At 60.5% G+C, this 27,873-nt stretch overlaps 2 protein-coding genes across 8 annotated transcripts in view; one reads left to right on the top strand and one right to left on the bottom strand.

The window, feature by feature from the left end:
- The window catches only part of IL34 (interleukin 34), a 61,400-nt gene extending 53,462 nt beyond the window's left edge, over positions 1-7,938 (top strand). For 3 of the 4 annotated variants that reach the window (XM_065924974.1, XM_065924973.1, XM_065924975.1), the window contains 5 exons: positions 2,272-2,405; positions 3,227-3,304; positions 3,567-3,728; positions 6,432-6,564; positions 6,786-7,937. In XM_065924974.1, the coding sequence (XP_065781046.1) occupies positions 2,272-2,405; positions 3,227-3,304; positions 3,567-3,728; positions 6,432-6,564; positions 6,786-6,955 (677 nt within the window). In that variant the 3' untranslated portion in view covers positions 6,956-7,937. Of the gene's footprint in view, positions 1-2,271; positions 2,406-3,226; positions 3,305-3,566; positions 3,729-6,431; positions 6,565-6,785 lie in introns of all 4 variants that reach the window. The other variant, XM_065924977.1, reaches the window with a different exon arrangement.
- Positions 7,923-27,384, bottom strand: MTSS2 (MTSS I-BAR domain containing 2). 4 transcript variants are annotated; one of them, XM_065924969.1, is made up of 14 exons: positions 27,082-27,384; positions 22,678-22,739; positions 22,528-22,601; positions 21,664-21,748; positions 21,495-21,586; positions 21,338-21,412; positions 20,121-20,278; positions 19,833-19,940; positions 18,835-18,932; positions 17,273-17,492; positions 11,861-11,935; positions 11,430-11,606; positions 11,094-11,259; positions 7,923-11,015 (listed from the first exon to the last, which is right to left on the bottom strand). In XM_065924969.1, the coding sequence occupies exons 1-14, from the start codon at positions 27,148-27,150 to the stop codon at positions 10,261-10,263; spliced, it is 2,214 nt and encodes a 737-aa protein (XP_065781041.1). In that variant the 5' UTR covers positions 27,151-27,384; the 3' UTR covers positions 7,923-10,260. The 4 variants fall into 4 exon arrangements, with proteins under 4 accessions (XP_065781041.1, XP_065781042.1, XP_065781043.1 ...); XM_065924971.1 differs by having other exon boundaries at positions 7,924-11,015; positions 17,273-17,396; XM_065924970.1 differs by lacking the exon at positions 11,861-11,935.
- Positions 27,385-27,873: the final 489 nt, after the last annotated feature.

The raw sequence follows: 27,873 nt of genomic DNA, 5'->3' as shown, positions 1-27,873 counted from the left end.
CTCTGCCCCCCACCCCACACCCTGCCTGCTGAATCAGGTACTGTGGGTGGGGCCTGGCACTCTGGGCCTTTACCAGCTTCTGCAGGAGACCCAGATGCCTGCTCCCAGTTCCCTAAAGTGCTGAGTAACATGACCTCACTGGGGTTCAGAGCGCTGTGCATCCACATACTGGGAGCTGCCTTGTCTGCTCAAGACAGTGAGTGAAATTGGCCAGATGGTGCTAGAGACAGAGGCTGGTCTGGGCAGGGGAGGCCCCAGGGAGGGAAGGAGTCTTGGTCTTAAAGTGTGAGAGGACAGCCAGGGCAGGGGCAGTGTGTGGGCCAAAACCCCAAGGCAGGAATGATCTTGATGGACAGGAGCACCCAGCTGAGGGGGCGTCTGATGTAGAGACAGGTAGGGAGCAAGCGGAAACACCGGTTTGTCTGTTCCTTGGTCTAAATATTGGGTCAAGAACATGGGAAGGGGAGAGAGACAGGAAGTGCCAGATGGATTACAAATTTGCAAGTTGGCGAAAACTGTGGGGTCAGACTTCTACGACGGAAAGCGCGGGTGGGCTGCAGCCCATGAGGGGCGCAGCCTTGAGCAGACCTGAGCTCCTGGTCTGGCAGGGGCACAACTCTGAGCAGGCGGGGGTGAGGGGGTGGGGTGGGGCTGGACTGGATAGTGAAGCCCCCAGCTCAGGCCCAGGAGGTGTAGAAACAGAAGGGCTCCCAAGTGCCAGGGAGGTGGGTGGGGAAAGTCCGGCCAGTAATTCCTGCTTACAACAAGAGATGACTCAGCCTGCCTGGCTAATTTGGGGGGAAAGGAAGAAAGGAAAGGAAAAAGCACTGCTTTTGGCTATAACAATAATAGACAATAATTGTAGAATATACCCTACAAAATATAAAGAAGAACATAACAACATCCCATAGAGATTTGGTGCATTTCTTTCCGTTGCATTTTCTATGCATACACACACACAGAATTAACGAATTCAAGTCATGCTTCATACTCAGTGTGTTGAGTCATGCTCTTTTAAACTTCACTAAGCATATCAAAAGTATTTTTCTTGTCATGAAAGCATATCATAAGTATTCTTTAACAATGTGATTTTTATTGACTGCATTCATTATTAATGAACATCTACGGCACTTATAGATGTTTGCTATTATAAAATAATACTGCAGTGGAAGTCTGTGTCTCTCGTTTGTTTTCCTTCACATATATTCCTAGAAATGAGTTTAATGGGTCAAAGGGTGTGGACAGTTTTAAAGTTTAGTGGGTTGAAATGTGAACATTTTAAAGTCCATCAATAACAAAAACTGCCAAAGTGCTTTCCAAGATGAGAGCATTTGCCTCACTACTTCACCAGCACTTTAATAATTTTATTCTATTAAAATAAAGCAACAGCAACCAAAAAAACTCATTTCCTATTTGGTAGATGAAGCATGGATCTGATTGTTTTAGTGTGAATTTATTAGTGAGGTTCATTTTCAGATATGTCCCTTGCATATCCATATTTTGTTCTTTCTGCTCTGATCCACTGAACTCTTGTTCTTATTTGTTGCAAATTCTCTCAAATATATTTTCTAAGTCTGTTCAGTTATGCAGAAATCACAGTTTTTAAAGTCACAGTGACCCACAGTGGTGAAGGTGGGTAATGTTCAGATCATTTGTATGGAAAGAGAAACAGCCTGAGTGAGGTTGGCTCAGCATCCTAGAAAGACCATACAGGAAGGGCCGCTACACACCTGCTGGTACCAACACCTGAGAGGCATGTCAGAGTCAGACAGCAGGGAAGACAATGGCGCGGGTCGCCCTGGAGTCATTGGGAGAGTTCTGACTAGACTCCACAGTTCCAGAGTCTCTGCGTGGAAAGTGCAGCAGCAGGCCTTGGAAACTCCTTGGCTCTAGACGAGGGGCAGAGGTTGTCCTGGAAAGGAGGGTGCCCGCTCCCAGGGCAGGAGCAGGCAGGAGGCTGGGGACCAACCCCGGGGCGTGGATCTGGGGTCTCTGACTGGCCGAGGTGGGAGTGGCTGGGCTGGGCAGCACGTGCATGTCTGAGTTGTTGTCCCGGAGCCCCGGCCCCAGGGAAAGGCTGCCCAGTGCTAGGATGGCCTCCTGGGGGCCCAGCGCCCCCACCCCGGCCTGTGAGGACGTGTCCCCTCGTAAAGGGAGGCGCGTGCTCACTCTGCACACAGGTGCGTGAAGGGAGGCGCGTGCTCACTGCACACCGCAGGAGCAGTGTGAAGCAGCAGGTGCTCACGTGTTCTTGCTGGGTGCGGCCCGCAGATCTTGGGATCCTCCTCGGCATGGCCTTGGGAAATGAGGGCTTGGAGCCGTGGCCCTTGACCCAGAGCGACGAGTGCGCCGTCACTGGCTTCCTGCGGGACAAGCTGCAGTACCGGAACCGCCTTCAGTACATGGTACCCTCGGGCCCTCGCCGCGTCCTCTTCCCGAGGCCCTTGGCTCACGGGACCATGCCCCTCCCTGGCCTGGCGTCAGCCCTGAGCCCGCCCGGCCCCTCGCACACACCCTGAGCCCGGGCCTGTCCTTGCTCCTGCCAGCCGTCCGCAGGCGCTCACCCGCCTCTCATCTGACCCTTGATCCCACCTCCACGTGGCCCTCTCCCAGGGGAGAAGGGATTGCAGGAAATCTTGGGGGAAGTCCAGACATGTATTATGAACCAGGGTGATAAGGACCTGGAAATTATAATGTTTGATTCTTTTATTAGGGTGAATCATGTGGCATGTGGCTCTATAGGTCCTTTTTTTTTTCAACAGTTTTGAAGACATATTGAGACATAATTCATATACCACACAATTTATGTACTTAAGTGTACATTTCACTGATTTTTAGTGCATTTTCAAAGTTATGAAACCATCGCTATGATAAGTTTCAGAGAAATCCTTTAAAGTTATCTTCCTTAAAAAAAAAAAGTTATCTTCCTCACCCAAAGGAGATGGTTCTCTCAGAGTAGTAAGCCTCTCATCCCACATCTTGGCCTGAGAATAGGCCTGGTGAGGACCTATCCTTCCCTGTTTTCTTGAGGAAAGAGCTATCTTTGTCCCAGCTGGGGGCCAAGCACATATTTTCTGTGGAGGACCACTGCTATGACCTCTGCCGTCAAGGGGTTCTTCTGGGGTTCTTCTGGGGTTCTTCCCCTGCATCAGATTCCTCTGGGAGGCTGGGGGAATCTGAGCCATTTCTGACTCTGACCTTATCCTTTGTTCTTTTATCTTCCTAGAAACACTACTTCCCCATCAACTACAGGGTCAGTGTGCCTTATGAGGGGGTGCTCCGAACAGCCAACGTCACCAGGCTGGTAAGAATCCCCTCCCCTGGACTGGGAAGGCCCCTGCCTCCCGGGACACCCTGGGCGCGCTGCCAGGGAAGCTCACTGGTTTGGGCCGGTCCCGCTGCCAGGAGGCTTTCCTGGCCCCTCAGGCAAGCCCACCCTTGGCTCAGGCCCAAGCTTGCTCCCCACCCCCGGGGGCTGCCTGTGGTCTACCCCCTGGGCAGGGCAAATCTGGGGGGGGGGGGTTGGGCCTGGGGGCGGAGCTTCAGTAGTTTCTCTGTCCCTGCAGCAGCGGGCCCGGGTGAGCCAGCAGGAGCTTCGGTATCTGTGGGTCCTGGTGAGTCTCAGTGCTACTGAGTGGGTGCAGGAGGTGCTGCTCGAGGGCCACCCGTCCTGGAAGTACCTGGAGGAAGTGCACACGCTACTGCTGGACGTCAAGCAGGGCCTGCAGGTGAGCATTACGGGGGTGCGGGCAGGTGGGACAGCTGCATGTGTGCGCGCGCGTGTGAGCATTCTGGAGGTGCAGGCAGCAGGGTGCGTGTGTGTGTGTATGTGTGTGTCTGCCTGCAGGTGAGCATTGCAGGGTGTGGCAGGCAGGGTGTGTGTGTGTGTGCCTATGTGTGTGCATGGCCAGAAGCTATCAAAGGAGGAGGTGAACACGTGGAAAGTCCTGGCTTGTCTTGGAGGGTGTGGGAGAAGTGGGGATCAGGGTGATGGGCTCGGCTTTGGGGGAAAGAGATGCAACTGAGACCCTCTTAGGCTCTGCAAACCCAGGTGAGTCATTGGCCCCACTCACTGTTTCCACAGCTCAGGAACAAACAAAGGGCAGAGGGGTAAGTGGGCGGAGCACAGGGGGCTTAGGGTGATGGACTCTTCTGTGTGATGCTGTAATTGCATTTGTCAGAGCCCACCAATGTACAGCAGAAAGAGTGAACCCTAATGTAAAGAGAGTTTAATTAATAATGATAATAGGGGTTCCTGATTGCTGCCTTTCAGCGGTGTTGATCTGAGGCCTGGTATATATGTCTTCCAAAAGGCCTGAGGAGTAAGGTGACAGGATCACTGTGTTGTCTGTGCAGGCCGTGTGTGTGCTGTGGGACCCCCTCCCCACACGCCAACTCGCCCTCCTTAGGACCCCGATAAACCCCTGCCAGGTCCCCAGCTGCTGCCCAACAGGAACAGCCGACAGGGTGCCAGCTATGAGCTCCTGCCAACCTCAGGGTGCGGGGCCAGCGCCTGCTTTTGCAGCCACCTGGAACTTTGTGCAGTCTCTCTTTTCCGGCAGAGGCCAGGAGGCTAGGCCGTGTCCTTGGTAGCTCTCTTGTGCCTGGGGGCAGGGTAGGGGGGTGCTGACCTGGGGAACGGACCATCGTACTCCATCCTCAGTTTTCCTCGGGAGTGTCTCTGGCTCCTGGAGCTCCAGGGAGCTGCTCTGGGGGCTGGGAAGGAGACGTGCGTAGGCAGAGGCCCTGCCCACCTGGGCTGTTCAGGGTGAGCCAGTTTTGAATCTCGCCTTTATCAGTGGTGGTGGCCGAGGCCCCCTCACGGGTGACCCGTGTCTCTGGGGTAGTGGGTCCTCCCAGGGCGAGGCCCTTGGCTCTCCTCTCAGCCTCACTGCTCTCTCTAAGCCTTTGTACGTTAACTTTCTGGGACTGCCAGCACAGATCACTACTAACCCACCACTTTAATCCGAGCCTGCGCCTCCTCTCTTCTAGTCGCCTGGGGCTTCCCAGGAGGCACTTCTGGTAAAGAACCTGACTATCAGTGCAGGAGACATAAGAGACATGGGTTTGATCCCTGAGTCAGGAAGATGCCCTGGAGGAGGGCATTGAAACCCACTCCAGTGTTCTTGCCTGGAGAGTCCCATGGACAGAGGAGCCTGGCGGGCTACAGTCCATGGGGTCGCACAGGGTCGGACGCGACTGAGGCAACTTAGCACGCACGGTAGCTTAAAACAACAAAAATTGTTGTCACGGTTCTGAAGAGCAGAAGTCTGAGATCACGGGGGCAGCAGGGCCATGCTCCCCCAAAGGCTGCTGAGGACGCTCCTTCCCAGTGCTTCCAGCTTCCAGTGCTGGTGGTCCTGGTTCTGGGCTTGTGGCACATCACTGCAGCCTCCGCCTGTCTTCACACGGCCTTTCCCTCTGTGTCCCATGTCCTTTCTCCTGTCTCCAGTCATCAGATTTAGGGCCCACCCTAAACCCAGACTCGTCTCATCTGGAGGTCCCTGACTTAACTACACCTGCAAAGACCCTGTTTCCTCACATTCACAGGTGCCAGGGATAAGGACGTGGTATAGCTTCTCTTGTGGCTCAGCTGGTAAAGAATCTGCCTCCAATGCGGGAGACCTGGGTTCAATCCCTGGTGTAGGGAAGGTGCCCTGGAAAAGGGCATGGCAGCCCACTCCAGTATTCTGGCCTGAGGATCCCATGGACAGAGGATACTGGCGGGCTATAGTCCAAGGTGTTGCAAAGAGTTGGACAAGACTGAGCAACCAACACTTTTCACATTTTCACAGCTTTTTTAGGGGGACGTGGGGCAGAGGCGCACACTTCACTCTGAGGAATGGCCTTGCCCAGCTCAGGCCCCACAGCCCCCCTGCTCCGTGTCTGCTCCTGTGGCTCTGGGCCCCGCTCCGTCTTGAGCACAGTGCCCATGCCCCCCGAACTGGGCCCCTTAGAGTAAGTGCGACTCGGAGGAGTCCACCTGCTTGGAGCCAGAGGCCCAGCCTTGTTGGCCTGCTTTGGCCTCATGATACGACCGACCCTCCTGCGGGTCCTGCCTCCTCTTCCTGGAGTGGGTGTGGGTCTCTGCACCTGAGGGGCAGTGTCCCTGGGATGGGGACTCCTTGTGCAGGGGTGGCCAGGCCTGTGCTGGAGCAGCGAGGATGCCCCCAGCTCCTCCCGGTCTGGCCGCCCCCAGGAAAAGAAAGAGAAGCCTCTGTGTGTTGTGCTTGGGTGAGGGGCATTGAGGGAGCCCCTGCCAGGAAAAATGGCGCCCGCAGGAAGGAGAGAAGTTACTCTTGGGTGTTCTGGTCACCTCTTTCCAGGCAGGATGAGTTTGCCCACCTCACCCTCACCCCTGCCAGCTCTCTGGGGATCTCTGCACCGGCTGAGGGTGGCACCTGTGGCCCTAAAACTTTCCTCCCTTCCAGGGCGTGGAGGTCAGCCCCCAGGTGGAAGCAGTGTTGAACCTCCTGAGTGCGCCGGGAAGCCTGAAGTTGGTGCGGCCCAAAGCGCTGCTGGACAACTGCTTCCGGGTCATGGAGCTGCTCTACTGCCCTTGCTGTGAGGAGCTCTGAGGGGCTGGGGCTGGGGTACCGGGGTCTGAGCCAGGTCACCGGGCAGGGCCAGGGCCCTCCTCAGCACGTCCTCTGCTCCCCAGGGCCACAGGCCGTTTCTGGAGCAGAGATGGACTTGGGTACACGGAGGGCAGTGTGGCTTGCTTGGGGTGAGCAGGCTGCTAACCAGTCCTGCAGCCTCATTTGTGTCTGTGTGTGTCTCCGCAGGTAAAGAAAGCTCTGTGCTAAACTGGCAGGACTGTGAGGCGCCTCAGCCTCAGCCTCGCAGCCCAGCCTCGGCACAGTGTGAGGCCGCCCAGCTGTACCCTCTGCCCCAGCCGCCCTCCACCTCCCTGCCCCGTGTCCTGGGACCCTCGGCTGGCCCCCCTGGTCAATGAAGCTGCTGAGGGCACAGGGCGAAGGCTTCCTGCCCGGAGATGCCTAGGGTGACCTGGGGGGCAGCTGGAGGAGCCCCTGCAAGAGACGGACTGGGCCCGAGATCTCGGGTGGTGGGGAGCACCTCCCGGAGAGGAGGCCCCGAAGTGTTTTCCTTTGAGGACAGAGCCTGAGAAGCATGCAGCTCCCCCTCCTGTGGTCTTGCTGGGAGCGGCGGGGGCCAGGGCACCTGAAGGTCGATGAAGACAGAGCCTCTGGCTGCTCCTGGCACTGCCTGGGCTGCCCCCTTCCCCGAAGGCAGCGCTGACCTTCTCCTGAGTCAGGCGGTGGGAGTGGTACCAGGTGGGCGTGGGCGTGGGCAGCGCTCGGCTCAGCAAGGCCGGGGCGGGGGCAGCAAAGCTGGGACAAGGGCATGGTCGCCAAATGCCACGACTTGCCGTAGTTTCTTTTATTTTTTCTATTAAACACCGCTTTGTTTTGGTTTGCTTGCATCTTTGAGGGTGAACCTGGAGAAGGCTGCTTTCCCCTCCTGCCAAGTGCAGGAAGCAGGAAGGGGGGCGGGCTGGTTTGGCTTGGGGGCCTGGGGCTGAGGATTCAGAGTTGGAGTGGTCAGGGCCTTCGCCAGGGTCCGGAATGGTGGATATTTGAGGGACTGAGTTCCAGCCCCGCCCCAGCCCATGAAGCCTCACGAGCAGCGATGTCAGTGTCGGGCTAATCCCCCACAGCGTGTCCTGGACACTGCCCTCTCTCCCTCCATCTGGCAGCCCCAAGACCACCCCCAGCAGGGATGAAACTGAGGCGCTCAGACACATGGGTCCTGGCACAAGACCTAGCCACTCCAGCCCTGCCCACACAGAGCCCCGCGCTCCTTGGCTGGGGGCGCAGACGGCGGAGGAAGCCGGTAGACAGTGGTGTTAATTACAGTACAACTTTATTAATACTGGGATCTTCACAGTGCATTTGTTACTTGTAGCAGTGACTACTTAAATCAAGGGGAGGGTGGGCTGCGGGAGGTGGGTGGGGGGGGAGGAGAGGATAATTTATCCAAAAACAGACAGAAGAGAAACAAAATGGTTTAGATGGGATGGGGGCAAGGGCGGGGAGGGTGGTGGAGGGGAGACACAGTGAGTGGGAACCAGAAGGGGAGGCCTAGGGAGGGGAAATAAATTAAAAAAAGGAACAAGTTAACAACAGCACCAGAAAAGTTACTTCAGTCAAAAGACGCTTTGATTAGAATATTTCTCTGTACAAAAAGAAAAAAATGAAACAAACGTAAAGAAGTTCCCCAAACCAAAGTTTGTAACATGGGATGGTTGGCTCGGATCCTGAAGGGGCGGGCCTACTTGGCGGTCACTAGAGGGATGAGGCGGTCAAGGGGGTGGAGGAGCTATGTACAGCCCTGGGGGTGGCCTGGAGGGGGGGCCCGCAGTCTAGGTGAGGGGTGCCTGTGCCATGCCCACCCCCCTGGGGTCCCCGAGGCCACACCCCTCCTCCGGGCAAGCTCTCTCTCACGGGACCCAGGGACCACCCCCTCCCCGCCACTGCCCCTTACCCTGCTCACATCAGATAACCTGCGTCTTCAATCAGCCCACCTGGGCAAACCCTAGGAGGGAAGTGTACACTCTGCCCAAGCCTCCAAGTGCAGGCCGTCTGCTCCCCCGGCCCTCCCCCAGGTGTGGTGCGCTCAGCTCAGCGAGGCTCCTTTCTCCCACCTAGCGACTTACAGGTACCGTCCTCCACCCACCTCTGGGGAGCCCCTCAGAGGCATCCCTGGTTCCCCACACCCGCCTGGCGGCCGTACCTAGACCCGTTTCCGGAACAAGAACTACCGGGAGCCCCGGGTCCATCCAGACCAGGAAGAGCCAGCTCTCCTGACCCCAGGAGCCCCTGCCCTGTGACCCTGCAGCATGGCCGCTCTCGACGGGCCTGCGGGTCACAGGAAGCCCTCCGCTTGCCCTTGGCACACGTGCTTTTACCTGCTTAGAGTTGGCGCAACATGCTATGCGGGTGGAGGGGTGCACTCCCCCCCTCAGTCCTGCCACCTGGGACCACCCTGGAATGGCATCTCCTCTGACAACAGAGTCAGAGCCAATCTCCCCCAGCAGCCCTCCCCCTTTGGCCTGCAGTAAATGGGCAGGAGGCCCAGCCCCCGGCCCCTTCCCAGCGCATTGTGGCTTTGCTCTGGACGCTGCAGGGAACACTGCCCCTGCCCCAGGCCCCGGGAGCCGAGCCGGCTCTCGTCTTTCTCCCATGGCCGTCAGGCCACCGCAGGGCCCTCTGTCCCTCAGGCACTCTTGGACACACCCTGTACCGGCTACCCTGTCCCCACACGCAGTCCTTGTTCGGTCAGCTCACTTTATTACATGTTCATAGACTAACCCACCCCCCACCCTCTCCAGTTTCAGTCCCTGACCCAGAGGTGGCTGAAACTGTTACCAGAGTTAGAGTCCCCACGTGCCCAGATGATGATGGGATTCTGAGCAGCTCCTGGGAGGCCGGCAGGCCGACAGCCTGGCCTCCACCGCCTTCCCTGCTGCCCCGCCCCGCCCCAGCCACACCTGCAGGCAGGGAAGCTGTCTCAGGGCCCCCACCCTCCTCCCGGCAGGCACCCTGCATGTCCTCCCCGAGAGACTCGACTTGGGCCCCAGGCCCCTGTCCCCAGTGGGTGGGCTGGCTCCTAACTTCACTGGCCCCCCCAAACGGCCAGCCGCTCTGTGGAGCCTTCGGGTTAAACCAGACACTAGCCCTGGTCCCTCCATGGCCCCCCACCTCCCTGATGGAGGAGAGCCTGGGAGACGCAGAGACAGGGGTGACGGTGGGTGACGGAGAGGGACATGGGGGGTCCTGGCCAGGGGCATGGGACCACTGTCCCGGGGGAGACGGGGAGGCGCTGGGCCCTGCTGCCCTGAGCTGTGCACTGCGGGCCCCGCCAGGCAGGTGGGCCCCTCCGCTGGGGGCACGGGCACAGCTCTGTGGCTCGCCCGGTGTGGGGAAAGGGCAGAGCCTGGCAGGAGGGAGAGGAAGGGCAGAGTAGGCAAGAAAAGGTTGAAACAGGCTTCAAATCCAGTTCAAAGCCGGCAGGCTCCTTCCTGGCGCGGTCTAAGAAGTCACTTTCTGTTTAAACCATGAAATCCAAGCTGGGTTTCTCCTCCCGATAAAGTGGCTTTGACTCATGTGACTTAAAAAAAAAAAAAAAGCTCGCCTGGCTCTGCTCACTCCTGACTGTGCCTTTGCTGTGAGTCGCCGCTGCCCACCGGCCAGGTTCCCTGCCTCCCCGGGCCGGGGGGCGGGAGGGAGGGAGGTGCCATCACAAGATGCGGGGCGCCGACCTGTCGTTGGTGACGGTCCTGCGGAGCCGCACCCCTCGCCGGATGGCCACCAACATGTCTTTGGCCGGAGGCTCGCCGGGGGCGGCGGGGGGTGGGGCGGGCGTCTCCTCTGCGGGGGAGGATGACAGGGCGGAGGGGAAGGGGAACTGGCCCTCGGCCAGCGCGTGGGCGCCTGCCACCAGCTCCCCGAGCTTCTCCACCAGGCTGTGCCGGTTGGCGGCCAGCTGCTGCTGCTGCTCCTCGTCGTCCTGGGCTGCCAGCCCCGCGTAGCCGGCCGCCTCTGGGGACGGGCTGCCCCAGGCCGTGTTGGGCAGACTGAGCCTCTTCGGGGAGGCTTTGGCCAGGTCCGGCGCCAGGGCCGTGGCGGCCTCGTCGGTGTAGAAGACGCACTCCTCGCTGCCCGCCCGCGTGGGCCCTGCGTAACCGGGGGAGTCGGGCACCGTGGGCGTCTTCACCGGCACGATGGGCGGCCGGATGGGGATGGGGCCGGCGCTGGAGAGGGCGCGGCGCACGGTGGGCTTGGTGGACGGCGTGCGGCGGATGGTGGCCACGCCAGGGGGCGCCCCCGAGGCGGTGGGCAGCCCCGCGGTGGAGGCCGGACGCTTGGTCTGGATCAGGCGGCGGTAGTTCTGGGCGATGTTGCTGTTGCGAGGGATGGTGGACGACTTGTCGAATTCGGGGGGCCCCTCGCCATCTGCGTCCCCGTTCACGGAGTAGCAGTCGTAGTCAGAGCCTGGCGGGGCACGGGACGCGGTGAGCCCAGAGCCTCGGGCCAAGTAGGCGCGGCCCCAGCCCGAGCCCCGGGGCCTACCTTGGGAGGGGATGGTGTCCTCGGAGCACGAGGGCGTGGTGGTCTGCGTGCTGTAGCCGCTCGAGTACTGCAGGGAGTCCCGGCTGCTCTTCTGGTGCTCCAGGCTCAGGCCGCGGGTCAGCACCATGGCCAGGTCGCTGGCCGCAGGGGACACCTCCTCCCCGTGCTGGGGGCGGGAAGACGGCAGGCTGAAGCCTCGCTCCCTGTTTCCCGTTCCGCCCGGCCGAGGAGGCAGTCCCCCTAGGTGGCCCGGGCTGGCCCCGTGACCACTTGCCGGGCCTTAGCTGGCCTGGGAGAGAGGGGGGCCCGTTCATCCATCCTGGGAGCGGCCCTTACCTTGGCTGCGATCGTGGCGGGGGACATGCGGGGCCGCGGGGCCTCCTCTCCACTGGTGCCCGGGGCGCCCCCGCCGGCCTGGCCGGGCTCCGGGTCTCGCAGGAGCTCCACGCGGTCCTTCCTCCGCTGCAGCACGGTGCCTGTGGGCTGCTCGTGGGGGCCGGCCTTGGTCCAGTCCTGGAGGGCGAGGCGGGCGGGTCAGGAGGCCCCTGCGCCCCGCTCCTCACGGCTGAGGGCAGAGCACCCAGGGCACTGTGACTCCCCAGCCCCTCCTGGGCTCCTTGTCCCACAGGAGGGAGGAGGTGAGCATGTGGGGAGCAGCTGCAGAGGGTGCCCAGGAGGTTTCTTTTGTGGGGTATGTGTGCGTACGCATACCCCTCTGGTCGGACCTGGTCCCTCCCTGAGTGCCCGGGCAGGTCGGGGGCACTGACCGAGGTCGGGGAGCTGCACTCGCTAACAGACTGGCAGGTCTCCGAGGCCTCGGAGGATGCGGAGCTGGAGGACTTCTGCAAGCGGAGGCGAGCGGGCAGGCGGACGGGGCAGGGTGGCAGGTGGGGAGGGAGAGAACACATCCGGTCACGGCGCCAGCACGCGGGGGGCCCGGACTCAGCCCCCCACGGCCTCCCCGCCCACTCCACGCCCTGCGCCGCCAGCACCTACACAGAAAGCAGCACCCAGAGCGCACACCTACCCCCACCGCAGCCCAAGAACCACACTCCTAAGAATTAACAAAAAGGCTGACTGCTGCTGGCCTGCACGTGGCGAGCAGGGAAAGAGCGACACTAAGGACGGCAGTGGGGTGCTGGCATGAGCTGCGGGGGGCTTTGTCATCGTTCTCTCGGAGGAGCAGGCCTGGGGGGAATGGAGTCCAGGGTTCCATCCTGCAAGTGTTACGCAGGGGCTGCCTGTTAGGTGGCTAAGCCCAGATGCAGTGCAGGCAACGGTATTTAACAGTCTGGAGTTTAGGGAGAAGTCAGATTTGGAGCCACAAATCCAGCAGCGTCAGATGGAACCAGGTGACACAGGCAGTCGGGATGAGGGTGGTTAGAGAAAGGGCTCAGGATGCCAGGCTGCCCTCAGCGCTTGGGAAGGAGAGGATGGCCCAGTAAAGAGTGACAGGACCTGCCAGTGGCGTGGAAGACTGCGAACAGGCGACTGTCACAGAAATCAGGGAAGGACCCTACCCGCCAAGGAGGGAGGGCCAGTGGTGCGGGGGCTGCTGGAGTCTGGCAGGTGGGGCAGCGGGGTGTCCATGGAGACCCCCAGGACTGCTCATAGAACGGCGGGGCGGATGCCCAGTGAAGACAGGGCCGAGGACACCCAGAGGCTCCTGCTCTGGACAGTGGCAGGGACCAGGTGCCCCGGAAGGCCCCCAACTCAAGACAAAGGGTGAAGAAAAGGAAGCAAGGGCAGAGCAGGACCACGAGGGTCCCCAGGGCAGAGGCGGCTTTAGCACTGTGGTTGAGAGACTGGGCAGGCGCGAGGCGGAGAGCCCGCCCTACGACTGAAAGTAAACCTGGAAGGGGACTGGTCAGGTACAGCTCTCCGCGTCCTGTGCCCACCAAGGCACATTCTCTAAAGCATCTTGGTTTCAACTCCCAGACTTTTTAGTTATGATGAGCCAAGATGACCAAAAGAAAAGGAAAGTAAACTCTGTAAGTAAGGATTCAAAGAAAATAATAAACACATTGAGAGTTTTACCAATATAATTGCTAAAACAGAAAAAGAGAAAAATGTTTGGAAAACTCAGTGGAAAAATTCAACATCCATTCATGAAAAACACTCACACTAGTGATAGAAAGGAACTTCATTCATCTGATAGAGCAGTCTGCAAAAACATCAATTCTTTTCTTTCTGAGGCTGGAGAAAGATAAAGATGCCCACTATCACCATTTCTAGTAAGTACTAGAAGTCCTAGCAGTGCAATAAAGCATGAAAAAGAAGTAAAAAGGAGTAAAAAGCAAAAGGACTAGAAAAAAAGAAACTGATTGTTTGTAAAAGACCTGATTGTGTATGTAGAATATTCATTCTATGATTATCAGAACTAAGAAGTGTTTTTAATGAGGTTATTGGATACAAGATCAACATACAAAAAAAAAAAAATCAAATTGCTAAATATCAGCAGCTGAAAAACAAGTAAGAGACTCTGAAAAAGCCAAAATAATTTAAAATAACGTCAACAAATATCAAATACCAGGGGAAAAAAATCCAGTGGTATATGTGCAAGATCCTCATATGAAAACAGCAAAATAATATTGAAAGAAGGTAAAGCCATAATAAAATGGAGAGACACATGTAATCCCAGTCAGAATCCCAGGGATTGCTTTTTTTAAAGTGGAAACTAGCAAGCTAACATTAAAATTGAGAAGGAAATGCAAAGGGCCCCAAACAGACAGATAATATTGAAGAGTAACATACCTAGAGGACTTTTATTACCAGGCGTCAAGGTTCTGTATAAAGTTACAATAATTAAGATGGTGTCCTACTGGTATAAGAACAGACAGATCAACCAGTGGAACAGAATATAAACTACAGAAACAGCTACACATTCACAGACACCTGCTTTATGACGAAGTTAACACACTACAGTGCAGTAGAGGAAAAAGATGAGCTTTTCAATAAATTGTCAATTAGATATCCATATGGAAAAAAATGACTCCTTCGGTTCAGTTCAGTCGCTCAGTCATGTCCGACTCTTTGTGACCCCATGGACTGCAGTCCGCCAGGCTTCCCTGTCCATCTCTCATACTAACACACATACACACAGTCAATTCCAGATGACCTGCAGATCTGAGTGAAAAAAGGTAAAACAAAAAGGTTTTGCAGGGAATTCCCTGGTGGTTCAGTGGTTGGGACTCCATACTTCCATGCTGAAGGCCCAGGTTCAATATCTGCTGGTTGGGGAATTACAATCCCACAGGCGGAGCAGCAGAGCCAAAAAAAAAAAGAAAAGAAAAAGCTTTTGGAGGAAAACATCTTTGTGACCCTGGAGTACACAAAAATAGTGCTAACAGGACAGAAAAAGCACTAACAATTGGAAAAAATGGATAAATTGGACATACATTAAGAACTTTAGAATTTTACTCCTATTAAAGGAGATAAAGAGCAACCCCACAGACTCAAAACAGATTATTAGATGAAAAGACTTGTAGCCACAGTGTATAAGAAGTTCTACAAATCAACAAGAAAAAGACATACAACCTAGTAGAGAAAAAGCAACAAAAGATCTGAACATTTCCCTCATAAAAAGAAGATACGGCCTTTAAAAGTATGAAAAAACATTCAACCTCATGAGTCATTAGGGGAATGCAAATTAAAAACACAGGGCACTGTTACTGTAACACCTACCAGAATGGCTAACGTGAAAAGAATGTAGGACACGCAGGCTGATGAGGCGGAGGAACAGCAATAAAGCTGCTGCTCTGCTCCTCCTGCCCTTCTAACTATGGGGAGGCAGCAGATACAGCCGCAAAGAGCGATGTTCCACAGAACACGCGACAGCATTCAAAAGTCGGGGAGGAGGGACCGAGCAGCCATCACAGGCCGGAGAATTCAAGGACACGGCGTGAAATGCAGCACAGGGCCTGTGTCAGAGCCTGGGCTCCTGGTCTGGGAAAGCCTGCCAGTGGGAAAGCTGGCATCACGTGAACAAAGTATGCCAGTGGCTACCAGCGTCGCGCCCGTGCTGGTCCCCTGGTGTTGAAAACTTGGTAGTCACACGAGATGTTAACCTCAGGGCAGAGTGCAGAGGGCGGGTGGGAACTGTACTCTTTTTACAGATTGTCTACAAGGCTAGAGTTATTCCAAGATAATAATAATAAAAATAAACCTTAATGGACAGGTTAAATTGCTGTAAAATAGAGAAGGTGCACTGGAAGATAGACCTGAAGAGATGATCCAGAGAAACACAGAGATGGGAGGTGTGGTGGGGGCAGACACAGAAACAAGGCCAGAGGGCCTGACACACGCTTCCCTGAGAACCAAGGCGGGGGCAGAGAAGAGTGAGAACAGAGAATGCCTGCAAACTCCTAGAACCGATGAAAAACACGAGTGCAAAGACAGGAACTCAAACCCACCCAGGGAGAGTCAGGGAGAAAATCCACAACCAGACACGTTGCAGGAAAATGCAAGTGACCAGGCAGAGCAGTCAGGTCACTCAAAGGCACGGCAGTGAGGACAGCAGGCCTCTCGGCCGGCAGCAGAAGCCAGAACACGGGGAAAACACCCTCGGAGTGTGGCAACAGAGCAACTGGCACCCAGCCCTGCATCCCTGGCAAAACTAGCTTTCAAGGAAGAGGAAAAAAGTGAAGCCTGTTTACAGAAAAACTAAACCTGAGTTTACTACTACAGACCCATTCTAAAGGAACTTTAAAGGATGTATTTTACTTTAGAAAGAAGCAAAATGACTGTAAAAGGAGAAAACGAACAAAAAAAGTATAAACACATAAGGGTAAATCTAACAGATACTTATGTATAAGATAATGATGAAATTAAGAAGAAAAATGTCAATTCCCTAGAATTGATGATAAAAAAGAAAATAGCATAAAATAGCTTATAAGGGGAGGGGGTAGGTGACCGAAGTTAAACTATCTGTTAAGATCCTTGAATGATTCAGGAGCCTGGGTTAGGACTTTGCTAAGGATGCGTTGTAAAATTTCAAGGTAACATATATAAGAAAGGAAAGAAGTATAACCTAAAATCCAGTAGAAGGAAATAATGCGGGAAGAAAAAACAAACAAAAAGCAAGAGAAGAAACAAAAGCAGCACAGATAAAGCAGAGTGAACAGAAATAAAAAAGACAGAAGTCCAAATATTCCAGTAATATCAATAAATGTGAAAGGACTTAAAAATGTCAGTTGAGAGAGATTGTCAGCCTGGATAAGAAAAGAAAATCTAGGCATATGCTGTTTACGAGAGACTCATCTAAAACATAAGGACATAGTGAGTTTAAAAGCTAAGAAACAGGAAATGATAACATAAATGTTGAGCTGAAGTAGCTGCAGTAAAATCAAACAAAACAGACTCACTCTATGCTAGAAAACACACAAGCAACAGAGGGTCAGCTACATCACGTGGGGAGATCCAGTTCCCTGTGAGTTAACATTTTAAAGCTGTATGGACCTAATAGTCTCAAAGGCATACGCATACATGGATTAAGGGCACAGGAGAGTGAATTATGCTAGCTTTTCCGTTATGGAAAGGTGACGCAGACAGGAGTGGGTGGGGAATGAGACGGAGGCGGTCAGTGTGGACAAGTCTCCTGAGCAGTTTCACTGAGGAGGAGAGGCAAGGCGGCTGGAGGAGGCTGAGGAGGGACGGTACTGGAGCGTGTGTCTATGTGCCGACAGGAGTGGGCCTGCCGAGGAGGGCAGTCTGGGCATGCCGTGGGCACATCCTTGGTGAGAGGGCAGCCTGCAGAACGCTGGGGTCGGAGGGAGGCCGGGGCCACGGTGGGCGCCTGGGGACGCAGCCTGACCCCGTGTCCTCTGCCCTAGCCCCTCCAGTGCCTCTCATAGCGCCTGAGGGTCTGAGTCTGCCTCTGAAGGGTTCCTCGTGTTCAGAGTGAGAGCGGGGAAGATGCCCGCAGATCCTGGGGCTCCTGGGGACGCCTCCGCAGGCCACCCGCCCCATCGCAGCCAGCCCCGGGACGGGGGTCACAGGGCCCGGAGCTGGCAGGCTCCTCCAGACCTTCCCCTCCCCTGCCCTGGGGCAGTGGGCTCAGGCTGGTCTGGGCGCAGCGGTCCTGGGGGCCTGCAGGCTGCTCTCAGCGGCGGTAGGCTGAGTGTGGATCCCCACAGTGTGGATGGCCCGGCGCTGGCATGAGCTCAGCAGACGCCCCTCACCTGGCTGGTGATGTCTGAAGGCATGGGCGAGGGGGGCTTGGAGTAGGTGGCGTCCTGGGAGACGAAGCCGGAGTCGTGGGAGGAGACGCTGGAGAGGCGGGTGGTGGGGGTGGGCTGCGCCAGGCTGCGGTAGCGACAGGCGGGGCCGGGTGAGCACGTTTGGGCGCCCCCGGGCCAGGGGGTGCCGCCACCCTTGGCGCTGCTGCCGCTGCTGGGGGCGCTGGGGAGGGAGGGGCACGGCGGCCAGACAGGGAGACACAGGGCGCGTGTGGGAGGGCGACACACGAGGGTGGGCAGAGAGGCGGGCGGGGGGAGGAAAAGACAGGGTCAGACCGGGCCCTGAGACCACGGGCCAGAGCAGCGGGGTTCCAGACTGCGGGCCGGGGGGCGGGGCCGCCCGCTGCCCCAGGAGCCTCCGCCAGGCACCCTGAGGCAAGGCAGCCCGGCGAGACCTCAGGCTGACGAGGGGAGACCGAGTCACCACGCGTCAACACTTCCCAGTCAGGCCACAACCAGACATGAGTCGGGTCCTGACCGTCTCCTCAAAGTCTGGTATTTGCCACCAGATCCTGACCGAACGTCTAGAGTGGGGCGCTGGTCCTAAACTTGCCACCACCCTCCCCCTTTCCACCTCTGTAGCTCATCCTCTCTGCATCTGTGTCTAGGCTGGGCAATGCTCCTGGCAGTGAAGGTCACCATCCTCCTGAGCGCGACCCGGGAGGCCCCGGCCCCCACCCTTGGCCACGGGTGACCCCTGGGATCAACCTCCCTCCTGTATCAGTCACCACCCGGGCTCTGAAGAGCCTCCAGCTGCCGTGGACCCTTCTCTCCCTGCAGGAGCAGCAACTGCTCTCCCTGGGTCACCGCCCACGGCCTGGGTGCCCAGCCAAGGTGGTTCTAGAGAAAGTGTGCCTGGCACAGAGGAGTCTCCCCACCAGTAACCTGCTCTGTGCTCAAAGACCGACCCCCGCCCAGGAAACCTTGAATCCAGACCCCTCCCAGGAAGCACCCCGACCTTGAGCCTGCCTGCTGGTCAGGCAGGACCCCGGCCCCGTCCTGGCCCTGCACAGCCCCCGGGGCTAGCTTGGGCTGAGGGTTGGCCCTGTGGCAGCTGCCCACAGGGACCAGCCAGGCCGCAGTGTCCACAGGTAAGCTTGGAGCCTCCGCACATGCCTTCCCCATCTTAGATTCTTACTGCTGCCCAGGCTGTGCTGGGCCCGGCTGAGCTGAGGGGTTAATGCTGGCATTCTGTACTTCAGCTTCCCCCTCCATGAAACGGAGACAATACCATACCTGATAGAGTGGTGTTAGGATTCAATGAAGAAAATGCAAAAAGCATTTGACAGGGCAGCTGGCGCATCCTTTCCTGCAGCCACCCCGCACCTGTCCCCTACGCCTGCACTAGCAGCAGTCTTGCAATGTGAGTCTATTTTCCCTGTGCCTGCAGATTCCTTGACGATGCAGCAGTTGCATGAATTCTGGGGCCACAAAGCAATTCCTGACGGACTTCTGGGGGACCTCCCCCATTTCTCTTCCCTGCCCCCACCCAGTACCCCGCTGACCTGCACATGCTGGATTTCCGGGAGCTGGAGCTGCTAGGCGATGAGGGTGGGGTCTGGTACGACCAGCTGTAGTCTGAGCCCTTCAGGTCTGTGATCACCTGGACAGGGACGTGGATGGGGTCGCTTGGGGCAGCCCAGCCCCGCAGAAAGCCTCCGCACTTCCCTGAGTCTCCCTCCAGAAGGCTGGCAGGGCCTTCCCGATTGAGAACCAGGCCCCAGAGGAGATCTCAGGGATTCGGAAGCCCTCCGCATCCCAGCCTTTTTCTAAAGCCAGCTCCTCATGCAGGGACAAACGGCAGGGCTGCCAGAGAGCGGGGGGATGCCGGGGAGGTTGTGCCCTCTCTGCTTCTCAGGGATGCTGGCCCAGCCAGGACATGGGGGAGCCTGGTGCTCCCGAGGACTCCCTGGGGCTGGTGGAGGAGTCGGCCCAGAGTGGCCGTGCAAGACCATGGGGTCCAACCCTGGCTCTGCTCTGCCCCCAGGCGAGCCGCTGGTCCTCTCTGAGCCTCAGTTTTCCCTTGGGAAATGCAGCTGATCCTTCCTGTCTTAGAGGGCGTGGAGGGAACTGAACTAGGTGACCCATGGGAAGGGCTCGGCGTGGGGCTGGGCACACAGTAAGCGCCGAGTGAGAGGAGTGCCACGGTGCTGTCAGCGAGGACTGCCCCTGGTGCGGCGGGAGCCTGGTGCTGAGAGATGGGCAGGGCGGCCACAGGGGCAGCTGCATGTGTGTGCGGGAGCTGGCAGGTGTGGGCATGGAGGCCGGAGGCACCATCAGGACTGGCTTGCTCAGAGCCTGGCCCTGCGGATCCGGCCGGGACGTGCGGCTGTCTGCTCTCAGTGTGAGGCCCCGCCGGGTCCCGGGCACACCCTGCTTGTGTGGGCAGGCGCCCCTAGAACCCACTGGGGTGGCCTTCTGTGCCCAGCTGCTTCCCCACACACTTTCCCATTGCCTCCTCCACTGTCCCCAGCCAAGGGGCTGTCCCTGGGGCTGGCCGCACCTGTTCGCTGGCAGGGGGCAGCTTGTGCGGCTCCGCGGTCAGCACCACCAGGTCGTCGATGATGCCCTGCAGGTGGGTGATCTCCCCCAGCATGGTCAGCTCGCCGTTCTGACAGGGCAGTGAGTCAGCCTCCCGGCCCTCCCGCCCGGCCACCCCTCCCTCACCCTTCTCCCCTGGCCCACGCGGCTCGGGCGACAGTCCTTGGGACCTCTTGGGATTCCTGAGGGCCCCTCAAGTGGCCCCATCGTGGAGATGCTGAGAAGGGCTCCGTGTTCCCGCGGGACCCACCACCACGGGCTGCAAGAACGTGATGAAGGTGCAGAAGCGGCCGCGCTCCTCAATCAGGGCCCGGCGCACCGCCTGCTTCTCCGTCTCCTCCAGCAGCAGGTACATGTCGTTCACGTCCTGCAGGGCGCTGTCCAGCTGGGGCTGCAGGTCTCCTTTCCCTGCGGGTGGGGACGAGAGGCCGCGCTGGGGACGCGGGCCGGCCCACTGCATCCCAGGCTCAGGCCCCCAGTGGGATCCCTGGCCGTCAGGCTGGGCACTTCCAGGGGGCCCAGGGACCGGGGAGGGCAGCCAGGACGCCGGGGCTGGTGGAAAGGCTGGTCCCCAGTGCAGGCAGAGAGGACAGACAGACAGGCACACAGGAAAGACACCAAAGCTGCAAAGCCACCCAGGTCCTGGGGCGAGCAGAGCCCTGGGCAGCCCCGGGGCCACCCGGAGCAGCTGTGCTCAGGGCAGTCGGGCGGAGACCTCCAGGAGAGCAGAAGCTTCTGTCCCCGGGACACTGTCACCGTCACTGCCTGTGGGGTGAGGCGCCTCCCCTCCCCGGCTCAGGGAGGGAGCGTGGAAGCGGAACAGAGTAGAGCATGGGCGGGTCTTCAGGCTGGGCCCAGGGCATGGGAAAGGGGGTGTCTCATAGGGGTCCCCACTCGGCTCAGGAAAGATGCACAACAACAGCAGGAGTGACACAAAGCAGCAGCGAAAGAACCACGGAGAGTGACAAGAGACAGGCGTGGGGGGTGGGGAGCAGGGCGCAAGGGCCCTGGGGGGGCCCGGCCCCCACCCTGCCCACCCCAGCGCTGGCCTGGCAAGCCGACCCAGCATAGCCCCGGCCTCGGCCCCAGCCCCTCCCTCGCGGACCAACCACCTTCCTCGCTCCTCCTTGGCCTGAAGAGGCTCCTCCAATGGCCCTGAGCCGGGGGAGACAAAGCGACAGGGAGACACGGAGGGAGAGCAGTGGGGACGGGGATCTGACTTACCAAGCAGCTCTACAGGAGGGGTGGGGGAGGAGAGGAGAGACAGAGAGAGACCGTGTGAAAGAGCGGGATGGATAGAGCCGCTCCCGGGGGCGGGGCCTCCCGCCGCCTCCCGAGCAGGGCGTCCAGTCCGAGGCGGCAGGCACCCCCTCTGCCCACCCCAGAGGCGTCCAGCACGGGGTGCCTCAGGTGGGACGCTGCCCAGGGAACGGCGGGGCTGCGCCGCTGCGGCCGCTCGGGGCTCACCTTTGCGTGCTTTCTTCTGCAGCTTCAGCGTGTCCGAAGACTTCTTCTTGATCTCGTGCCGCGCTCGTTTGTACTCTGTGCAGAGGGCGAGAGCGCGGCGCTATGACCAGGTTTCTGCCAGTGGGGAGCTGGAGGGCGCGGCCGGGCCCGGACCTACCTTTTGCGTGATCCTTGTCCAGCTGGTTGGCCGACTTCTTCCAGTCCTCGATGCGCTCCTGCAGCGGGTTGATGAGGCTCTCCAGCAGCGCGCTGTGGGCGACGGAGGGCGGGTCAGGGCCGCCCCGGAGTCTTCCCGCGACCACTGCCCCCGGCGCGAACGCACTCACTTGGTGAACTGCCGCAGCTTGGTCTCGATGCTGCGGTGGCGCATGCACATGCGCGTGAGCGCCGAGCCGATGTCCCGCGTGGCCCCTGGGGGCAAGCGCCGCGTGGGCGGGGCGGCCGGGCTCCTGCAGGCCCAGGCCGGGCCACGCGGGGGCGCGTCCGGCCCGCGAGCCGAGCCTCCAGCCCGCCGGCCCCTAAGTCCCCAGCCCGCGACCCCGCGGCCCGCACAGCTCCCGGCATCCCCATTTGGCCGCCCAGCCGTGCTCCGTTCTGCGACCCCGCCGCCCCTGCAGGAGAGCTGACCTTTCTCTCCAAGTGGTCAGGCCAAAAGCTGTCCCCGAACCCCAGAAGGGAGAGGCCCACACCAAAGATGGTTCAAGGAGCCAACAAAACCCCTCCCTCCCTCCCAGGATCCCCTCCAGATGTGCCCAGATGCAGGCATGAGGGTGCCAGCAGCTGCCCGGCACCTTGGTCTCACCAGCCAAGGAGCAGGGGCCCCGGGTCCCCACTGCTTGGACCAGAAGGTCGCGGAGCCGCCAAGGCCAGCAAGGGAATCTTCCCCTGCCCCGTGTGCGCCCCGAAGGGCAGACAGGGAGAGAGCCACAGACTCACCTACAGAGTGTGAACACTGGCTGAGGGGTCAACCCAGCCAGCCAGCAGCAAGACAAGCGCCGCCCCCCACCCCCAGAACACCCCTGTTGTCTGTCACCCGCTCCTGCTTGGTGACGCGAGGCTCACTCTCCAGAGAGCCCGCTCCACGAGCAAGCAGGACCCAAGGTCCCGATTCTGGGCCGGGTCCTCTCGGGCTCACACCCACTCCGCCGTTCTGCGTGCAAGCCCAACCTGCGGCCGCGTGCCCTCCCCACCTCGCGTGTTGGTGGCCATGTCGGCCACTTTCTGGAAGGCGTCCAGGAAGGCCACAGCAGCCAGCACGGTGGTCCTGGGGAGATGGGCGGGGGGCGGTCAGTGGAGGGTGGCCTCACGCCCTGACCTCTCCCCAGCTGGGGCACCCTCACCTCAGCTGGGAATGCAGCTTCGTGGCCTTGGAGTTGAAGTCCTCCCAGATGGGGTAGGAGCTCTGCGGAGGGGACGGGAGAGGCAGTGAGCTGCCATGAAGGGCCCCCTGGGCCGGGCCCCCTCATGCCCGGTCTAGACCCCGGGTCGTGTCTGAGAAAGCAGCCTCGCTCCTGTGGAGAGGGGGCTTCCGGGGCTCCTCTGGGGGCAGACACAGGCATGAAGAAGGCCTGGCCCCAGAAACAGGCACCTCTGCCCACCCCGGGCTCCCAAACGCTCAGGAACCCCAGCCACTGTGAGCAGTGGTTGCCCACATCCTCAAGGGGGACGGAAGCAGTGAGAGGCAGGCCGCGTCTCCTTGCGGGTGGGAGAGCCAGGGGGGACTGGGCGGGCCACACGAGGGGCACTGTGTCCCTGGACAGAGCCCTGGATGGTCCACGTGGCCTGGGGGCAGAGGCACCGTGAGCCGTGGGGAGCGCGAGACACGCTGGGTCTGAATGAGGGCCCCGTGCCCCGGAAGCTGCTGCCAGCCTGACTTGCCCATCGCAGGCCCCGGGTGACCACGACTGCTGCGGTGCCTGGCCAGCCTGCCCGGGACCGTCAGGCCCAGGCTGAATGGGGCCTTGTGCAGCCAACAGAGCCACCTTTCTCCACCCCCGGTTCCCCACCCCTCCTGGGGACACAGTGTGGCCTTTATCCCAGCCTGGCTCAAAGCTCTGAGCTGGGAGGGGGTTTCCCAATAGAGAGGCTGGGCTCCTGACGATCAAGTTGTCCAGTGTGATCAGAGGGCTTTTCTGGCTAATGGGCCTCCCATGGCTGTTGGGTCCCAGCCCAACGGCCCTGTGGAAGGAAGCCCTGATCCTTGAAGAAGAACCCCAGGTCAGCGAGGCCCCAAGGTTCTTCTGACCTTCCCTTCCATGTGGGATGGGGTGCTGGAAGCCGGGGCTTTTCCAGTGGGAAGGGGGAAGGCGGAGACCCCAGTGCCCAAGGCCTCAGCGGGGAGGCTCTGCCAGGCTGGAACCCCAGGGAGGCCAGCCTGCTGGACTGAGAAGGACAGGGCAGCTTCTGGGAGCCTCAGAAACACCCTCCCCTCCCAGCCCAGCCCAGCCAGTGCCCAGGGAAAGCAAATATTTGAGAGGTTCACAGGCTGGGGCGGGAAGGCGGAGGCTGTGGGTGGGCAGTCTGTGCGGTACAGCCTAGGGTGAAGGAGCCTGGGTCTCCCCTGGCTCTCCTGAGGACTTGGCACCACCCTGCTCAGCACCCCCAGCCCGAGGCTGTGCTGAGACCCTGGGGGGAGACAAGGCCGTGGGGGCAGGGGGGCAGAGGCAGTGGTCCTGGGAAGGCATCTCAGCCCCTTGGCAGCCTCTATCTGAGAGCCAGGGGCTGGGAGAAGCGGGGGAGACAGGACCCCACTGAAGTCGCACCCTCACAGCCCCCAGGCTCACTCCATCCCTGGCCCTCCCAATCTCGGTCCTCCCGGGGCAGAGGGGACAGGGTGGGGGTTGGGGGCCAGGCCCAGTCCCTCCTCAGCAGGTGGACAGGAGCTCCTGGCCTCTAAGGGTCCACTGGGAAGTCATGATGAGCCCAGAGGCGAACTCGAGGGGCTGGCGCCCAGGAGCGTCCCCTCACGCAGGCTGCGCCCGTCTGTCAGGCAGGCTCGAAGCCTCGGGGCTTGTGGTCTTGATGGTGACAGGGACTGTGACTGGGGTCAAGAGTGTGGTGGGCCAGGCGCCCAGCTGAGCTGTCTCACTGTGGGGTCACACTGGGTCCTTATAGCAATCCTTTGAGGTGAATACCACTGTCATCACCCCCATTCTACAGATGAGGAAACTGAGGCTCAGAGGGATTGACTGGCTTGTTCACGGCTACCGAGTGTGGGGGTCAGGCTCTGATCCCAGGTCTGACTGGTCACTGCATGGCAGGAACACCCCCTTTACTTTGGGGTCTGGAAGGTCAGTATCTGGGTACCCAGGGTGGGGAGGGGTGGGGACCCCAGTATTGGGAGAGGAGCGGGCGGCTCTGGGGGGGCAGTCACACGCTCGTCAAGGGGGTGCTCCAGTGGGCAGGCCCCGGGCTGTACAGGTGAGCGGCCCAGACTGCACCCTGGCAGAGGGGCTCTGCGGGAGGCTCCTCTCTGTGCCTGTTTGCTCCCCTGGGAGATGAGCGCGGGAGCAGGCCGGTGTGAAGGCCGCCTAGGAAGCACCAGCTCAGGGCCCGGCACACAGACAGCGCTTGGCTGACGCTGCGGACAGAGTGGACATGCAGTTTCTGCCTCTGCCACCCGGCTGGGTGCGTGGGCAGTGCGTGACACTGCCCACTCTTGGGGGCAGGCAGGTTGTGACCCCGTTTCCGGAAGGTGCAGGCCGAGCCCTGGAGCTGCACCCAGCCCTGTTATCCCGGGCAAGTCCCTGCCCCTCTCTGAGCTTCGGGGGGCATCTGGGCTGCTTAAATGAGGCGGAGCAGGCAGGGGCTCCCGGGGCCCCTCCGCCCTGAGCCGTGTCCCCCAGGCCCCAGGTGCAGCCCCCCTCCCCTCTTCGGCCACCCCCCCATGCCAGGCTCTGGGCCTGCAGCCCTGGGTGGGCTCTCGCGGGGCCTTGCAGGCAAGTTCCGTCTCCTCACCCTGGCCACCTTCCTCTGTGGAAACCCCGTTGCTTCTGTGGCTCAAGCCACTGGGCGAGACAGCGGAAGCCATCCTCCAAATCCAGATGACCGGCCTCCAGGTGGCCTGCGTCCCTGCCCTGTCCCTGGCCCAGACACAAGCCTGTGTCACAGGCAGGGGACTAGCGGAGCTCGGCATTCCGCCAGGTGGAACCTCTCCGAGTTTGCCTCCCCACGTCAGAAAATCCCAAGTCGCTCGCTACAATCTGGGCCCATCTCCTTTGGTCTCATCCCCAAGTTCTCGAAAATTGCCTGGAGGCGGGGAGACGGTCCTGCCCGCTTCTCTGAGCGAAAGCGGCTGCTCTCCGCAGCGCGTGTGGTGAGGATGCCAGCAGGACGAGGTGTGGGAAGGTGCCCCCCCCCCCCCCCCGCCAGCCCTGGGAGTGGCCGGGGAGGGTGGTCTGGAACGGAAACCTGGTGCCAAGGCTGTGACGCTCACAGGGCAGCAGGGGCTGCTGAAGGCGCCGGGAAGCCAGGACTAGGGGGCCAGCAGAGGGCTTGGAGGTGGAGCTGGGGGGGCATGGTCTCAGGGGAGCACCCTGTGTGGGGCACTGAGGGGCACCGATGCACACTGCCAACCCTGCAGTTCTGGGGGAGGGTGGCCCTGGGTCTCCTGGGGGTGGGGGACACAGGGATCTGGCAGCCCCCCTGAAGGCCTGCCTGGGCACTGTGGTGTGTCCTCCCGGGGCCTGCGATGTCACCGTAGGATGCCAGGCTGTGCACTGGGGAGGGTGACAGGCAGGGGGCTCTGAGGAGTTCCCCGTTCCCTCCTGCCGGGCCACCCTGCCCTAGAGCAGAAGGGGAGAGGCGCGGCCTGCTGGGCCCCCGCCTGTCATTGCTGCTGGCCCTCCTCTCTGCCCAGTCAGCTGGGCTACTCCGCCAAGCCCCACCCTCTTCGGGGGTGAGGACCCTCTCGCTCCCCGGGTCAACAGTGACGGGTGAGGTCACAGACTGTCCAATAGTCTCCTTAGTGACCTTGAGCCATTCCCAGCCTCGGTTTCCCCACCTGGTGAACCAGTGTGGGCCAGGAGGTGGTGGCCCGCTGCAGCCTGACCTTGGGCCATCCGGGAGAGGGGCTGGAGCTGAGAGCCTGGAGCAGCAGCAGCCGTCCCCTGGGGCTGCTCCCTCAGCCCCACCTTCTCCCTCCTCCCCCCAAGGTGGGTCAGAGGCCTTGGGGCCTGGGGCACTCATCGAGCAGACCGTGGAGTCCAGGAGCTTGTTTGGGACGCGGGCGGCAGGCGCAGAGGCGAGGCTGGCAGGGAAGGAGTTAACGGTTCCCTGCTTAATTATTTTTCGCTGCTTTGGCGGTGACAGCATTGTCTGGGCTCCAGGGCCGTCGGGGGCGGGGAAGTGGGGCACGAGGGTGGTAGAGGGCGGTGGCCGGAGAGACCCTGGACCCTTCAAAGGGGCGTGAGTCGCCCCCGGAGCCAAATCCCCATTCATGGCTTGGGGGTCTGGGGCGCGGGAAGCCCGCGTGTGCGCAGGCTCAGGTCGCGACCCCAAGGGGGCGCTGCGACCCGGGCGACCAGGGGCACGGACCCCGGGTATCGCACGGACACCCAGACACACGAGCGCCCACACCCCCCACGACGGGCGCCCGGAGAGCAGGGCGCACGGCAGACGCAGGCCAGACGCGCTCAGACAAGGGCACACAGATGCGGGGCCGCTCCGACACGGCGGGACGCGGCTTCCCGCCGCCACGCGTCCCCAAAGGGGACACGCACCCGCGCCGCATCCGCGCCCGTTACCTTCATGTCGTTGACGATGGCCTGGAAGAGCCCGCCCAGGGCGCCGCACTCCTTCTCCGCCGTCTCCATGCTCGGGCCGGGCGGCGGCGCAGGCAGGGCGCTGGGACCCGCGCCGCGGCGGCTGTCGCTCCGAGGCCGGGCCGGGCCTGGCGCCTCCGGGCCGCGCTCAGCGGCCGGCCGCTCCGCGCTCGGGGGTCGCGGGCCGCCGCGGGGCGGCGCGGGCCATGTCGCGGCGGGGCTGGCGGACGGCGCAGGGGGCGCGGCGCGGGCGGCGGGCGGCGCAGCCTCGGCGCGGGGACTGGCGCGGCGGCCGTAACCCGAGCGCGGAGGCCGGGGTGTCACGTGGGCGCGGGGGGCGGGCCGCGGGGAGGGGTCTGCGGGGAGGCCGGGCGGGCACCGGCCCATTCACCGCCCGGAGCCCGGGCTTTGAAATCCGAGCCCGGGCGCGGCCAAACTGGCAGTTCGAGCAGGCCCGGCGGGCGCAGGCGCCGCCGCGATCCGGGGGCGGCGCTGCCTGGCTTCCCCGCGGGGGTGGGGCCGGCGGTTGGGTGCCACCCCGGGAAGGGGCTCACCACCAGCCTCCGGCCTTTGGTCTAGGGTCGGGGGTGTGTGTTTCCCCGCGCTTTCAGAAGAGGGGAGCAAGCTGAGGTCCTGGGGCGCATCCCGTGGGATGGATACACCACACTTAGCAGAGGCGTACGGTGCCCCGGAGGCCGCCCGCCTTGGGACATTTTATCCCAGGGACAGGAGTTTGGACCCTCCTCCAGAAGTTCTCTGGCTCCTTTTCCAAGT

Source organism: Muntiacus reevesi, chromosome 2 (assembly GCF_963930625.1).
Source record: "Muntiacus reevesi chromosome 2, mMunRee1.1, whole genome shotgun sequence".
In the NCBI taxonomy this organism is placed as follows: domain Eukaryota; kingdom Metazoa; phylum Chordata; class Mammalia; order Artiodactyla; family Cervidae; genus Muntiacus; species Muntiacus reevesi.
The sequence above is the reverse complement of the archived record's forward strand: the minus strand, read 5'-3'. Positions and strand labels throughout refer to the sequence as shown.